The sequence below is a fragment of the Puntigrus tetrazona genome, chromosome 15 (assembly GCF_018831695.1).
Source record: "Puntigrus tetrazona isolate hp1 chromosome 15, ASM1883169v1, whole genome shotgun sequence".
Lineage (NCBI taxonomy): Eukaryota > Metazoa > Chordata > Actinopteri > Cypriniformes > Cyprinidae > Puntigrus > Puntigrus tetrazona.
In genome coordinates this window covers 18573481-18588927 of record NC_056713.1, presented here as the reverse complement: position 1 = coordinate 18588927, position 15447 = coordinate 18573481, and the positions used below count along the sequence as shown (strand labels likewise).

Here is a 15447-nt window from a genome sequence, read left to right as displayed (position 1 = left end):
CATTGGTTTTTAGGAGAACATTTGAGATGTTAATGATATCTCATTTGTGAGTAAAGAGTTATTGATACCATGCCTCAGATAATTTAAATTAGAAATAATTTAATTAGAATGAATTGAGTTGATACTGAAATATTAGACCTTTAATGGGAGACCTCTGCACTTCGGCAAATCTGAGCCCTATTTCAAATATGTTGAAATCTCTTAAAATTCTTGAGAAGATTACCAGAAAAAGAGAAGCAGAATACTAGCACAAGTCTTTTCACTCTTTTTTATTTTATTTCTTTCCAGAAGAAGCAATAGATACATTAAAGAGATTTTATGTCACCGGAGTGGACATACTTTAACAGACCTCATTCATTCAAGTCATTTCCTAGAACATTTCCTCAAGAGTTCTCATGTTACCTGACGCAGAATGTTCTGATTGTTCTTAGAACGGAGATGTTCTCAGAGATGCAGGTATAGGGCTCACGTTCACATCTTTGATGGGCTGTGATATGGTGTACGGCAAGCGTGTCGAGTCTTGTCCTCTTGAGTTTGTGGTGTATGGTTTGTCATCGGTATCTAGTTAAGCAGAAACACAAGACAGACAACTGTGGTTATTTAATAACTTATCTTATAAGAAAAAATACATTCTAAAGTCCTAGAAATGGACTAGTTTTATAGGCAAGTAACCTCTAAGGTGATTATATCAGTCATGTGTAACAAATAGAAATTATGTATTGATTGTTTTCACAGTAAAGGCTTCTCCTAGATCATAAAGACATTATTTTACAGGATTTTTTCCTTTATGTTGGCATAGTACGAGTTTAACCTAAAGGGGGTTGGAGGCAAATGGCTCGTCTCACGTTCTTGTTGACACAGACTGAGGAGCTAGCTCAACTGAGACAATTACCCAGAGTAAACATATTTATTTATGTTTAAAATATATATACACTATTGTTCAAAAGTAAAATGTTTTAGGCCAGTTACATTTTTATCAATTTTTCTGAAAGTTTTTTTATGCTTCATTTATTTGATAAAAAAGTTCAGAATAAATGTAATATTGTGAGATATTATAATTTAAAATACCTATTTTCTATTTTATTATTATAATTTGAAATGTTATTTATTTCTGTGATGGCAAAGCTATCTGCAGTAATTACTTAAATGATCCTTCTAATATGCTGATTTGTTGTTTAAACATTTATTATATTTTTATTGATAAGAGTTGTGCCGCTTAATATCTTTGTCAATATATTTATTGCATGGTTTTATGACAAATAGAAAGTTCAAAAGAACAGGATTTATTAAAAATACAAATGTTTTGTAACTATATGCACTACTGTTTAAAAGTTTGGGCTCAGTATTTTTTTTTCCTTTTTCTTTTTTACGACATTAATACTTTTAATCAGCAAGGATGTGTTAAAGAGGATATGATTCTTTAGAGTCTTAATGGAAATTCTTTAACACACTTTTGTTAAAATCTCTCAATGGTAATATAAAACAACACCTGTTTTTTACCATGGCAAAACCAGCTCTTTTCACAACAAGCCATTTTATTTCCCTTTAAATGCCAATGAGTTCTGTTATCCCCGCCCCCTTCCTCTGTGGGATGATGATAGACAACAATTCTACAAAATTTAGCAAATTATTCTAGCCATTTATCAGGAAAGGCGATTTGCTAAATTTGTCCAAAAACTTGAATCACGAATAACTTGAGCAAACATAAATAAGGCATTTAGGTAGATCTAACTGGTAGGTGGGATGGATGACAGCTCGTTTAGGGCAGATCTAAGGTAAGATGGCCAAAATTGTAATAATATTTTACAGTGTTACTGTTAGTTTCTGTATTTTTATCAAATAAACGGAGCCTTGATGAGCCGAAGAAACGTATTTGTATAGCCTAGATCAGTGGTTTTCAACCAGTGGGCCGCGGCCCCCCAGTGGGCCGCAACGGTATTGCAGGGGGGCCGCCAGTTATTATCAATAGAAATAATAATATTGCTAATGTACGTAAAAATGTGTAGTAATAATTAAATATCATAATTAATTAAATAACAAAAAATAATAATAAACTGTTAGTATGCGTTCACTATTCCAGGTCGTTGATTGGTTTAAAAACAACCCGACGATTTAGGCTATGTAACATATTTTTGCTGCATACATGCCAAAACAGATGTAAACATGGATAAATGGTTGACAATGGGATCGCTGAAAAGGGAAAATACTTCATCTACAAGTAAGCAGGACACAGAAAAGACTCAAAATAAACCTAAAAGAAGAAAATATAGCAGCGAGTACCTAACCCGTCAGTTACTAACCCGACACAAATAACAGGTTCATTTAAATTTTTTTGCAGTGGGCCGCGGAAACATATGTGTTTGGTTGTGTGGGCTGTGAGTTAAAAAAGGTTGGGAACCACTGGCCTAGATATATAATAAATTATGCATTAATTCATTTCTATCTTGACAAAGATTTTAGCATGGTTATGGATATGACAATGCAAATGTTTTTGGTATTGAAGTAGATCTGCTAATGCCAGTTCATACGCTATTATAGTCCTGTGAGTATTTAAGACATGCTGCTGCTGCACAAATATATAATAACTCAGCAGATCTGTGCAGGTGGAGCTGGGGAGAAGGAGGGTGTCAGAGGAACCCTGAAAGCTTACTGTAAACCACTCTGTTGAATGCTAACCAGCCATTTAAATGCGATACGATCATACGATGATACCAATCAGCTTGTCCCAGGTAGTTTAATGCTGTGAATATTATCTCCAGTTTTACTCGGGATGCAATTAAAAATCTGTCCGTTCCCAAACTATTGAATGACTCTGTGTGTGTGTGTGTGTGTGTGTGTGTGTGTGTGTGTGTGTGTGTGTTTGTTTGTATATATTAGAAACCAGAGCTCAAGTTTCTTTCTACTGTTTCCACAGCAAATCATATATCCTAAGTATTGAATGAATGGATGAATTATATATTTAAGCTCTAGTTGCTTCCGCTCGGATACAGCTATCCAGCATGGATGACACCATCAACCACCTTTTATGTGTGTTTCTTATCTCTTATTATACTACATTAGAGTCTGTCATAGTCTCCATAAAGAGTTGTCTTTCTTTCTGTGTTTGAGGTAGCTCTGAAATTAATCTGTATATACTTTAGTGATGTTTATAGTAATGGAGCTGCTTTGATTCCTGCGGTGCTCTGGTGCTTTGGGTTCTTTCCTCTTAATAGATGCCCATCTGGACACCAGACACTCTGTGCATCTGCTGTGGCTGCACACAGTATTCATAAATTCCCATCCTTGCACATAAACACCCATTCATACACGGAGACAAACACTGGTACACACATTTGCCGAAGCATAAAATCAATGAGCTATTCATATCTCTTGAAGAATGTTTAATGATAGTTTCCAATAGCTTTTCCCAGGTTGAGCTAGAAGATATTTCCAGAATAGTTTTATGCGTATGTAATTCGATTGACAGGATGCCAGATAATAAAATTTGTTGAATTTTTTGCATTTCCAAAAGCTAATGAGCAAGCCAAGGGCTGCTAACAGTCATAAAAATCCCTCTCACATCAATAGAGACTAACTTAATTGAGTCATTTTGAACATGCTTGCAATATTAAAATAGACCACCTGGTGATCATATTAAATTTAAATATTGAGTCTGAAAGCCATCAAATGGATATGAGGCAGGTACTAAGCAACAACCTGTCATTTAAGATATCTTAGTCAACTGACGTATACTGTAACCAAGCCTAATTAGTTGTCATTCTTTATTTATATGCAGTGCAGGAGTCAGGAGTCAGGGCAGTGTCGAGCCCGACCTCTCCTAACACCGGATTCTTTGTAAAGATCATTAGCTCACTGTTGTATTTCTGTCACCTCTCATCTTCTCTGAGAGTAATGGTGCTCAGCAGTAGATATTTGTACCAGGGGTTGCAGGGCTCTAGAGCGGGTGACACCTTTTTAATATTATGTTTACTGTGGAACATTGTCCTGAACATGTCTCCTCTGATTGGATACACTTTTAGCTTTAGATCTATCTATCTTTGTCTGTCTATCTTATTGTTCAATATTGTTCTATCGTTCTGTCGGTCTAAAGTTCTATTTGCTATTTTCTCATTCTATCACTCTATGTATCTATCTATTTATCTTTGTATTGTTTTATCATTCTGTCTTTGTTCTGTCCATCTATCTATCTATCTATCTATCTATCTATCTATCTATCTATCTATCTATCTATCTATCTATCTATCTATCTATCTATCTAATCTCGAGTTAGATCCAACAGTATGGGACCATATATGTGATTTTCAATTCTGTTGTATTTTATTGACCTATGGGAAACTGCCTTTACGTTCTAAGCTGAGCAGATCATTTGGGATGAGGACTTTGAGAATGCTTCCACTAGAGTTGCATGATGGGAAGGTTTTGAGAAGCACAGCCATGGACATGTTCCCGTTGTGTGTGTTTTTGGAGGTTTAAGTGGAGGAGAGGCCCGAGCCACTCAAGCTAAAAGCAGGAAAAACACTTTACTTTTTCCCTCGCTCCTTCACTGGATGGATATACCATTCAGTGAAAGCAGAGTGCCACTCAGGATGGGCAGACGCTGGCATGCTTAAGTGGCAGATATGGGATTCCTAGAAATGGTATTCTCTGAAGAACTCAGACTGCAACTTTGCCCCCTCCAGCCCAAACCCTTTTGTGATGAATTACTCTTTGAAGGAAGGTGAAGTCTAGTTTATTTCAGAAGTGGCAGCAGCCCGACCGTTGCATAAGAGAACCTCATATAAACATTTGATCTGGAACATCATCATTTTGTAATGTCCTGTGAGATCAAAAGAAACCACAAGAAAATTATTTTTGATTTCCAGTCCGATTACCAGAGAACTTAATAAAAAGCTCATAGGCTCACCGGTATTTAGAAGGGGCTCTGGTCTAACATGAATGGAATCTGACGGGTTCTCCCTCACAAATTAGTCTCCCGAGAGTTCCTCAGATTTGGATACATTCATGGATGGTAGACAAGGCATGTAAATGTGTGTATTGTGTGTATTGAGAATGGATAAATGTTTCCAGTGGCAAACCCTCAGGGACTGTGATGGTGAAGCCATTCATCCCAAAAGTAAATGAGGCCAGTCTTATTCATTGTCATTACATGCTTAAGAATGTAACTAATTTGTGAGATTGCTTGTCTACCAAATGCATGGGTGTTAATATTTTATATGTGTCTATGCATTTGCCAGTACAATACAGTATTTGTCTGAACACAGTTACATGTATTTTAATGTTATACCATTTTTATATACACCACACAAGCTGCTTCTTTTTTACAAAACATTGTTTCATTTTGTACACGATGGTTGCTTTGAGTTGCTGTTTTTAAACCCGGTTTGTGAATATGTACCTTCACAGCTGTTAAGGGTTATCTGTGTCACACGGGAGTGAATCATTGACGAATGTGTGCCGGAGTGTGAATGCTGCGACCATAGATGATGTGGCATATTAACAGACCTGGATCGTGACTTTCTCCGCGTTTCTAAATATAACCCTGGCTCCGACAAAGTCAAACAGAGATTTATAAATCTCCACTGACCGAGAATTATTTCAATGCCCGTTCAAGGACAGAATGAAGAATGTGGCCTATTTAATGTAATAAAGTAATCGAGTTATTTTCCCTTTCTGTGAATAGTGCTTTGTTGGCTTTTTCAAATATACTGCTGGCATGTTTTAAATATATGATGGTAATTAAGTTTGATGGCAAGAAGTCATGGAATGACTTATACTTTATACGTATTGGTGGAATATTTAGTTTTACACATAAAGATGTTTTTTTGGCCCCGCTTGCATAGGTTGCATAGGCTTAGGAAGGGTTTTTAGCTGAAGAGAGACCCCTATTGGTACAAAATGAAAATTTGCTCTCAAATGTGGCACAGACCTCAGTGCTTCATTTTCTAACCATTTTAGCTGAGACCAGAAAGCTTATGTTGAAGCTGCAAAATCACAGCAATACTAGCAGTATTCCTTGAAGTGTCATATAAACAGTATTCATTACCTTCTTATAAAATCACATTACTTTTTCAATAACAACAAGAGCTATTCTTAGACACACAGACTCTGAGTGACATTGCAGTTTGCTAGACTGACTTAGTTTCTTTTTACCTGCTACAGAGCAAGAAAACACGTGTTCTGATAATTGCAACATCCTACAGCTGTGAGACATTGGCACGGAAAACCAAATTGCAGAGTGTAGCGAGTGTGTTTATATCACAGAGCAGCGTGAATTACAGGATACACTCTGTGTTCATGACATGGAAAATAGTTGTGAAATACTATTGATTTTAGGCGCAAAGATTTGTCATTATAACTGTATCCGGGCCTTTTTCACACCGAACACATATGCACAGGCTGTCATTGAGTTTTGCGTAAGTATGCTCAAAACATTCGCACGTGTCCTGAGTTGGGGGAAACGGCTAAATAGAGGAAGTGACTAAGAATGAGTAGAAAAGATAAGCGAGTTGTGCACTTATTTTTCTTTTATTCTATACTAAAAAAGTCAATTTCCCTGAAAAGCATGAGCAAAACTGAAAGTTATCGTATGCTGATTTATTTAATTGCAAAACATTTTGACTGTAATTATTTCATAGATCACGATAGACAAAATTGAATAATGAATTTACACCAAATTTAAAAGATGCTCTATGATAGCTTTGGGTGAGAAAAATACAAAATGCAGATGTTGCATAAATGTTGCATAAAATTAGAATTAGATCTGCCCTAATTCCGTGTCTTGTTCTTGAAAGTCTAAAATAGAAGTTGCAATGAAACTCAATTGAATCAAATGGATAATGGAAAAGATTTGACTTGAAAATAACTCTCAGAACAAAAAGTAAGGTGAAACGTGCTCAGAAGGACATGACGGTTAGTAAATGTTGACCTGATTTTCATTTCAGAAGAACTGTGACTCACTTTTAGTGTTATATTTGTCTTCTCCTTTATCAGGACTCGTTTATCTGTCTGTAAGTGTGATGATTTATTTCTGTAAACGCGGTTTCCACGTTAATGTTGAAAATATACAAAAAATATAATAAAAGAGCTTTTGAGATGGCTGTCAAAACACTTTAGCATGTGGGAAAATGGCTGTAGTCCAGCGTCTGGAAGTGTTTATCTGGCACAAAGAGAATGTCTGCTAGATGTATTTTTCAGGAAGCTCATCTGATTGATTTTTTTTTGCCTTGTTTAGGGGATCTGGTGTCTGGAGGGAAGGTCCTGAGGTATTCTTGTGGTTCAGCTTGAGCTGCCTTTCCTTGTATAGCAGCTCTTTTGAGAGGTTTTAATAGAAGACATGTGTGGCGGCAAGACATATTGACCTCTGAGGTCAGAAAGCGAACACCTGCTCTATGGCTCCGGATTATAGTTTCTTAACACTTTTGGCCACAGCTTCGAAAGGTTTTCTCCGTTGCTTCACTTTAGCGTTTCTATATATTTAGACTGTCGGGAGACATTAACTTGAGCTTTTGATGAAATGGACAGGCTGAAAAAAGCCACGCTGCTCTTTTCCTGTCACCTCACTTTGGGTAAAATCCTTTAAAAAACCGCAACCTGTTTACGAAGTGTCACGTTTAACATTCCCCAGATGTTTGGGAACATTTGGAGCATTGGATATTACTCTCCAGACCCCCAATCCTTATTTAGCCCTCTTTTTTGGGCTTTTGGAGAGCTTGGAGTCACCACTTTGTGGTTAGGAAATTTGATCAAGTATGAACATCTCGGTTTTACTTGAAACTGAAGGAGTATCGGTTTTTGCCGTAAAGCCTTGGCATCCTTCATTGCAGTAGCTTTTCGGCTTGGTTCACAGCAGCCGCAATGTTAGAAATGCACTATCAATTTCCAGCCATGGGGCCGGTGAATTTCAGACCCGCGATGCAAAGACGTCATGGGCTTATTTGGTATATGGCTGCACTATAATCCTCCCATATATTTCCTTTTTTTTCTTTTGTGGAGGACCGTTCTGTTGTGTATCATATTTTACGCTAGTCGTGTCTGCTGTGACAAACAACCCAAAGCGTTTTTCCGTGGTAAAAGAGACCCAAATATTTACTAGACGAGGCTCTACTACCACGTGCAGGACTCCCGAAATGAACATATCATTTTAAGCTGCCATTCTTTGTTAGGATTCAAGCAATGTCGGCTGTATTTAGATTCACATTGAGGTCAGTAGTTACAGTGTCATTATTTATATGGCACACAAGAAAAATATCAATAAACATTAGTAGTTCTTCAAAAGCCTAATTCTTCCTAACAAGTTTACAACAATTCCCGAAAATATCTTTTTTTCATTGTGCATTGCAATTATTCTCAATCAAACATCAAATGGGATATTTTGATTAGGTAAAAAAAAAAACTAAAAAATACAGCGATACGACATAAAAACATAATAAAAACATTACTGCTTTTGCAAATAAACACTTCATATTCTTCATTCCTAATCCTACTGAATACTTAAACTTAACAATGACCTTACTAATTATTAATAAGCAACAAATTACTTGAGGCAAAAGTCATGGTTTATGTTTTTTTAATAATAAGAACTGCACATCAAAATAATGTAAACAAAAAAAACTTATTTTAAAGAAACTTTTTTCATATCCATGCTATATTTAATTTAATTTAGTCTAAATTTCACAAGTTTATTTGAGCAAAACATTTTTTAATTTGTTCAACTAGTTAGAACAATTTGTTTTCTAATTCACTTCCTGAGTTCACTGTTTCCATGATTCAGTTTCAGATCTTCCATGTCTTCCTTGAAATGACGAAAGTGTGATTAAATGACAATTTTTTTTTGATGAGCTTTTCCTTTAAGTGCACATAAAACGTATACACTGAACTGATTGTTCTCTACTGATTAACTAGTAAAAAATACCGACACTCCATCCAGCCCTAACAGCAAAACTAGCAAGAGTGACCTCAAATAAGGCTTACTCTGAGATTTGTGGATGAAAGCGAACAGCCAGTGGGCGTCCTTGAACGGCTCAGCCGAGTGTGTTACCACAGCTGCACCAGTCCTGTTTCAATTCATTTCAGCACGAAAACACACAGAGCGACTTCTGATCCAAAGAGCTTTATCAGCAGTCAACAAATGTTTTTCACTCTCAGAATCAATAAGCTCTCACTATGTGCCTTTTGAAGGCTGACCCGCACTCGTGTTTTTTTTTCAAAGAATTGAGGTCAGCTAAACGCATTCTTAGGAAATCGCTATCAGAAATGGATCTTTTGGGGTATGTAGCTTGAGTCAACTTCATGCCATGGAGGGATGGCTCGGGTACAGTAACTGTCTGTTTTATTAACCCTCGCCTACTGCTTTTCGTCACATAATGAAACTGGTTTGGAAGCCGTGACGTGGTTGGGAAGTGAGTATTACCAGGGTGATGTGCTCCCAAAAACCCCAGCTGACCTAATCCGTGTTGTTTTTGCCAACCGTGAAGGCAGCAGTTCTTCCAAATGTTTTGTCAGAAAGAAGAATTTATTACGTCTTATCTGGAGGGCTGGTTTAGTGCGTACTTCCCAGTGATTGTAATTTCCTTTGGCCCAAGGCCCAGCTGTTAACCTCCACCGAGGAGTGGAGTCATGATATTGTGAGATTACCGAGTGGCACCTCTCTTTAATTTAACTCCCGACTATTGTATGAAGGATGTCGCCCATTAGGGGTTCCAGAATCAGCGGCGCTCGTGTTAATTAAAGCTTAGGCTGTGAAATAATAGAGGAGAATTCCCACACCGTTGCCATTATGACCCAGGGCTTTTCCAGGTTCTGCCGCGCCAGCGCTCTGGGCTCTGAGTTTTGATGATTGGGCTCTCGTTAGCTGTCGAGGCCGTCTGTCAGTCTTCAAGCATCCAGCCGAGTGCTAACAAATGAGCTGGATTCATTTGATCACATTCTGTCTTTTTCTCACACATGAGCTCTTGTGGAAATTAAACTCTCTTAGCAAACACTTTCCACACCATTACTTGCCTGTGAACAGGATACGTCAGGCATTACAGAATAACTTTTTTCCTTTGAGAATAATTAACATTTTCCTTTGCATTTTATATGTTTTTCATGTAATTGCATCACAGAAATTGTAATGATGACATCTAAAATAAAATAAAAAAAGTATTAACACCATTTTTATTTTATTTGTAATTGTTTGTAATTAACACATTAGTGTTTTCCATCAAATTTTTCTTTGCTCTTTACATATAGTTTATTTTATGTTAACTATTAAATAGTTTTTAATTGGGGTAATTTCGATTATGTATGATGTGAAATATTTTTTTATATATATTTTTATTCTTAAAATATTTTTAACTACATTTTTTGTTGTCTTAAGCATTAATCTTATCTTAAGCATGTTCTTCACAGACACTCGTTTTCTTGGCAACTATTTGATAAATATACATCACTACTTATTTTTCTCTCTTGCTATATGTTAGTAAACAATAATATTAAAAATAATAGCATTTTTAAACTATAATAATTCACATTTGATTAATTCAGTGGCTCTGTGATGAAGCTAAATCTACATCCGTCCACTAAAAAAGGGGTATGAAAAGTTAAGAAAGCAGCAGTGGAACAAATTAACCATAAAAGGGCTTTATTCTTTGCTTATCTTGTCTGGAGCACCAAAAGAAAAATACGTACATGACACTGATGCATTGGTCAGAAGTGTTTAGGTACTGGTTGAGCTGACTCATCACCAGTTTATATGTGTTTTGGTGAGACATGGGCGCTTCTTTGACGTCTATAGACTCATCTGACGTAGACGCGCGTACAGCGGATGGTGTTTTCAAAACCTTGTGTCTCAAAATGGTTGACCGTACATGGCAATCAATCACGAACCGCTCAACCACTGTGATGTTTATACATTTGCTGCCCTTTACACTAAACGCATTGTGTGGTCGTAATCTAACCTCCATATGAACAATAGGCAGATGGTAATCTGATCTGGATTTATGTCTGTTTTGGTGTGACACACCGTACTACTAGCCAGACTGAGCGTATACTCATTTTGCGCACGTCTGTACGTCTCCATCCTCATTACGTCTCTTTTCATGCACATGAACCGCATTAACACAAGTAAATATTTAGCTCTTGTTCAAGGACGTTACTTTTAGATCAGGATGTGGGATAGTGATGTTCAACTGATGATAAAAGCTTTCGGGAATTGAACGCAGGTTTAAATCTTGTTTGAGCTTAAAATGTAATTTTTACATTATATTATGACCGTATCCTGAGCTTTTTAACAGCGCTGGGGCCAATCATGCCTCAACCACCGGAAAAATTAAAAACAGCTAGCCGACTTGCTTTAAAAAGCAGTAATTTCCTTTCAAGACTGCATTTATTTGATCAGAAATACAGTAAAAACTGTAATATTGTGAAATCTTACCAATTAAAATGACTGTTTTCTGATTGAATGCCAATTAAATAATAATTGAGAACCAAATCAGCCTTTTAGAATGTTTTCTGAAGGATAATGACTATATATATATATAAATATATATATATATATATATATATATATATATATATATATATATATATATATATTTCTGAAGGATAATGACTCCAAAACTATATATATTTTTGGCCATTTTTAGTTTTTCCATTGTCTTTTCATGTTTTATGACACATCCAGTGCAGAGGTTTTCACAGACAACAGACTCGTGTTTGTCTGTCATTTACTACAGAAGCCAGTTTCCTCTTACAAGGAAGCAAGTCTGTTCTGACACAGTGGAATCAGCATTCGAAAAAAGCATGCATTTGAGCTCCAAGAGATGTCTGTCAAACCTGCGTCCCCGCGGGGGCGTCTGACTCAGCCGCAGGAACTTTGTTTCTGTGCCATGAATTATCTCCAGGTGTTTTCCAATGAGAGCATCAGGCTTTACAGTAATAGATTGTGAGCTTGTATCACGGCTGTTTTCAGTCACTCACGGCCCTGTCTGGCTGATTCATAAAGCATGCTATGTTTTTGTAGGGTGGCCGGTGTAGAGTCTCAGCTTGAGAATTGCTATTCCTGGTTTTAATGGGGTAATTGTCTGAAGCCTAATGTGAAGTTTTAATAAATAATAAAACCAATAACACTGGCATCTTATACTCTGATATACAAATAAGATTATATATGCAAATAAGATCCCACAGCGTTTGTGGATTTTTTTTGTTGTTGTATTTGCATCGGATTATTTATTATGTATTAGATAAATGAGACATTAATAAATCCTTTAGAATTTAATTTGGATATGTAATCTTATTTGGGTATTAATACTAATATGTCTAATGAAATAAATGAAACACTAAAATTAATTTTTAAAATGCTAAAAATATATTGTTTTATATTGTTTTTTTATTTATAATATAGTATGTTTTGTATGTTATGTTTTCTGACAGAATGTAAAGTGTCCTTGATTTTTTTAAAGGTATAATAATAATAATCATATTATTATTATTATTATTATTATTATTAAAATGTAATAAAAATATTGTTACAAAATGTAAATATTATTATAAGTAGTATTTGTATTATTAAAAATACTTTTTGTTTAATTTTATATCAGATCTTTAGTTAAAAATTTTTTTATTAAAATAATTTATTTTAAAACATTACTTTTTAAATATATTATTTCATTTGTTAACATTGTTTAAACTTTATTCTTATATAATTACATTTTTAATATGCACATTTTAATAAGTACCATGTTGGTTATGAACATAACGTTTATAAAATTTGGCATTTATGATCCAGCCAAAAAACATTTTTAACAAAGATGTTCTTTTGAGTTTAGTGGAATGTTTGCTGGCATTCTGTTGGCGACAGTCTTTTGTCTTCTTTCTTTATTGTTTGATCCCACTGCAGAAGCTACAGCCCACAAAGGTCTTCCCATAAGGCTTTGGGTCACATTGCTGATGTATGTAATATTCGGTGGGCAGCAGACACTCAGCTGACACTAGCTACTGTTAAGCGCCGTATCTCCCCCAGTGAATCACTTTTAATGATCGCCTGCTCGTGATGTCACATTCTCTTACGGCTTCCCATCATGCCGAGGGGTGTCGCAAGAATTTGGATCAGTTTTGTTTCCCCCAGTCCATCCCTCCCCTTTCTGTTTTCCCAGCAACACTCCAAAAGTTTCCAAAAGCAGGGTTTTCGCAGCAATGCCATTGAAGAACCATTTTTGGGTTCCCTAAAGAACCTTTCAGTCAACATTTCTTAAAATAACCACTTTTTAGTCGGTAAGAAGAACATTCAAGAACCTTGAAAGTAACCACAGATAAAAAAAAAAACAAGTGCTTGCTTGTACACGAAGATTTTGTCAACAACAAAGTCACCCCTCCAGCTATAAAAGTCAAAGTTAAGGAGGTGAAACATCCTGTAGCCTTTACTAGATGATCTAGATTGTAGGTTAGGGAGACGGATGGTATCGGTGGGGGGTTGATTACATCATAAGACGGCAAGAAAAGAAAGTCCTAGATTGCCAATGTCCTGCCACTTGGAGGGTGTCTGAAAGGGCAGTGCCAAGAGAGAAAGAGTGAGTTGTGATGGTTTAAGTGGAAGAGTGAAGAAAGCATGTGGAATGGAGGGGGCAGATGCTGGAAGGGGGCTCGGACTTAAGAACCAATGAGAGTTGGAGTAAATCAAAGAGAGGGAGTGAAAAATAAAGGGGAGGGAAATAGGAAGTGAGAGAGAGAGAGAGAGAAACACAAAAGCTGAGGAGAAAGAAGCAGAAGGGGAGAGAGTTAGGAGAGAGCAAAAAAGATGGTTTGGGAAGAAGAAATTCTGGTTTGAACATTTAAGGACAATATTTTTTTTTTTCCAGGATGAAAGTCTCTCGTAAGTAAATCTACAAATTTATTGTATTTCTTTGATCTGCTTATCAGCGCAATAAGCCTGATGGATAGATTTTTTGCTCATTTTATCACTCCTGGATAATTCTGTGAAGCTTAACATTGTTACAGATCAAATAAAACTGAAATGACTAAATTAAAAAAATGCAGTTTATTTGAGAATTTTCTCTCAGAAATGAATTCACGAATAATTACCCACACCAGTTTTAGTTTTTTCGTTGTATTAAGCTCCTAACGGGACTTGTGACAGCTTGCCAAAGTGCCAGCGTGTGCCATGGCTGACCTTGAGGGAAAACCGTATCCCGCCTCCTTTTACATAAGCTTATTCAACGAGGAAAGGAAGGTGTCTGTGTTTCTCACGTATTTAGCGGCACTCTGTTCTGTGCATTGTGTCCGCGGCGTGCTGTGTTACAGAGTTATTGTCGAGGCAGTCATCGAACACTGCGTGCAGTTTGGTCGCGCTTAAAAGCGAGAGTTCCCCCGCTGGCGGCCAGCCAGTATAGCTGAGCTCTTTATCCTTCCGATTCCATGAGAAAGGACAATGACCGAAAAGAAATAGTAGCTTTGGGGGTAGTGTTACGGAATGCTGTGCGACGTGGAATTCCCAGCTTGGGTTTCGGGCTGCAGCTGTGGGACGGTGGTAAGGATGCCGCTACACTTTCGGTGTTACTGTACAGCACAGGACGCACAGTTGCCCTCAGCGCTCCTGGGAATGGAAGCTTAGTCACGAAGGAGGTTCCCTCACCTGACGTTGAACCAGGTGAACCAAGTGCTACGTTGACTGCTACTTAGTGCTGCCGTGTATTATTTTTGTATCACTTTCAATATCTTGTAGAACCTTGTTTATTCTTTCATGAGACTTCAGACTTGTTTTGATTTATACACATGCATGTTTCTATCTGGTCTAATGGCATAAACGTACCTCAATCACACTTTTTAGGAAGACACAGAATATGTACAAATAAGTACATATTACTGCAGTTTCCAAAGGGAATGAACACTAGATGATTTTCTCAATATTTAGATTTTTCTGGCACCCTCAGAGCCGTTTTAAAAAGATTTTAAAAAGTTTTTGTTTTCAACACTGATGATAATAAATGTTTGGGCATCAAAACATAATATCCAGTGATCAAGTGATACTGATCACTGAATACTGAAGACTGAAAAGAATAAATTACATAAAAAAATATTAAAAATGAAAACTTAGCATTGATATCACCTACTACGTCAGCAAGCAAACAATGTTTGTGTTACATATTTAGAGAGGAACCTTATAAAAACAGGTCAATACAATCAATGTTTTTATTTGTTAGTTGGTTGTATAATGTGTCTTTTGAACCTCAGAGACGTTGTATTTGCTCGTATGTTTCCTTGTTCCATGTATTTGTTTACTTCTGTCAGATAAAGTTCTCAGAAATTCCTGCTATAGTTTTATAGCATCCTGCTTATAGCTTAGTAGCTATAGGCTGAGAGTTTCATGACACTCACAAAGAGCAATCTTTGACGTCTAAAGCATTTAGTTCTTCTCACAAGAGCTGCTAAAGTGAACAAACCGTATTGTTCGATGAAGGAGTTAACACAAAA

General features: G+C 36.5%; 1 protein-coding gene across 4 annotated transcripts in view; it reads left to right on the top strand.

Annotated features, from left to right (window-relative positions):
• stard13b (StAR-related lipid transfer (START) domain containing 13b) overlaps positions 1-15447 on the top strand; it is a 76022-nt gene that overhangs the window by 48175 nt on the left and 12400 nt on the right. The window contains exon 1 of one of the 4 annotated variants that reach the window (XM_043258898.1): positions 13696-13849. The exons of the other annotated variants lie outside the window; for them this stretch is intronic. Coding sequence (XP_043114833.1) covers positions 13837-13849 — 13 coding nt within the window. The 5' untranslated portion in view covers positions 13696-13836. Of the gene's footprint in view, positions 1-13695; positions 13850-15447 lie in introns of those variants that run through there. 4 annotated transcript variants of the gene reach the window in all.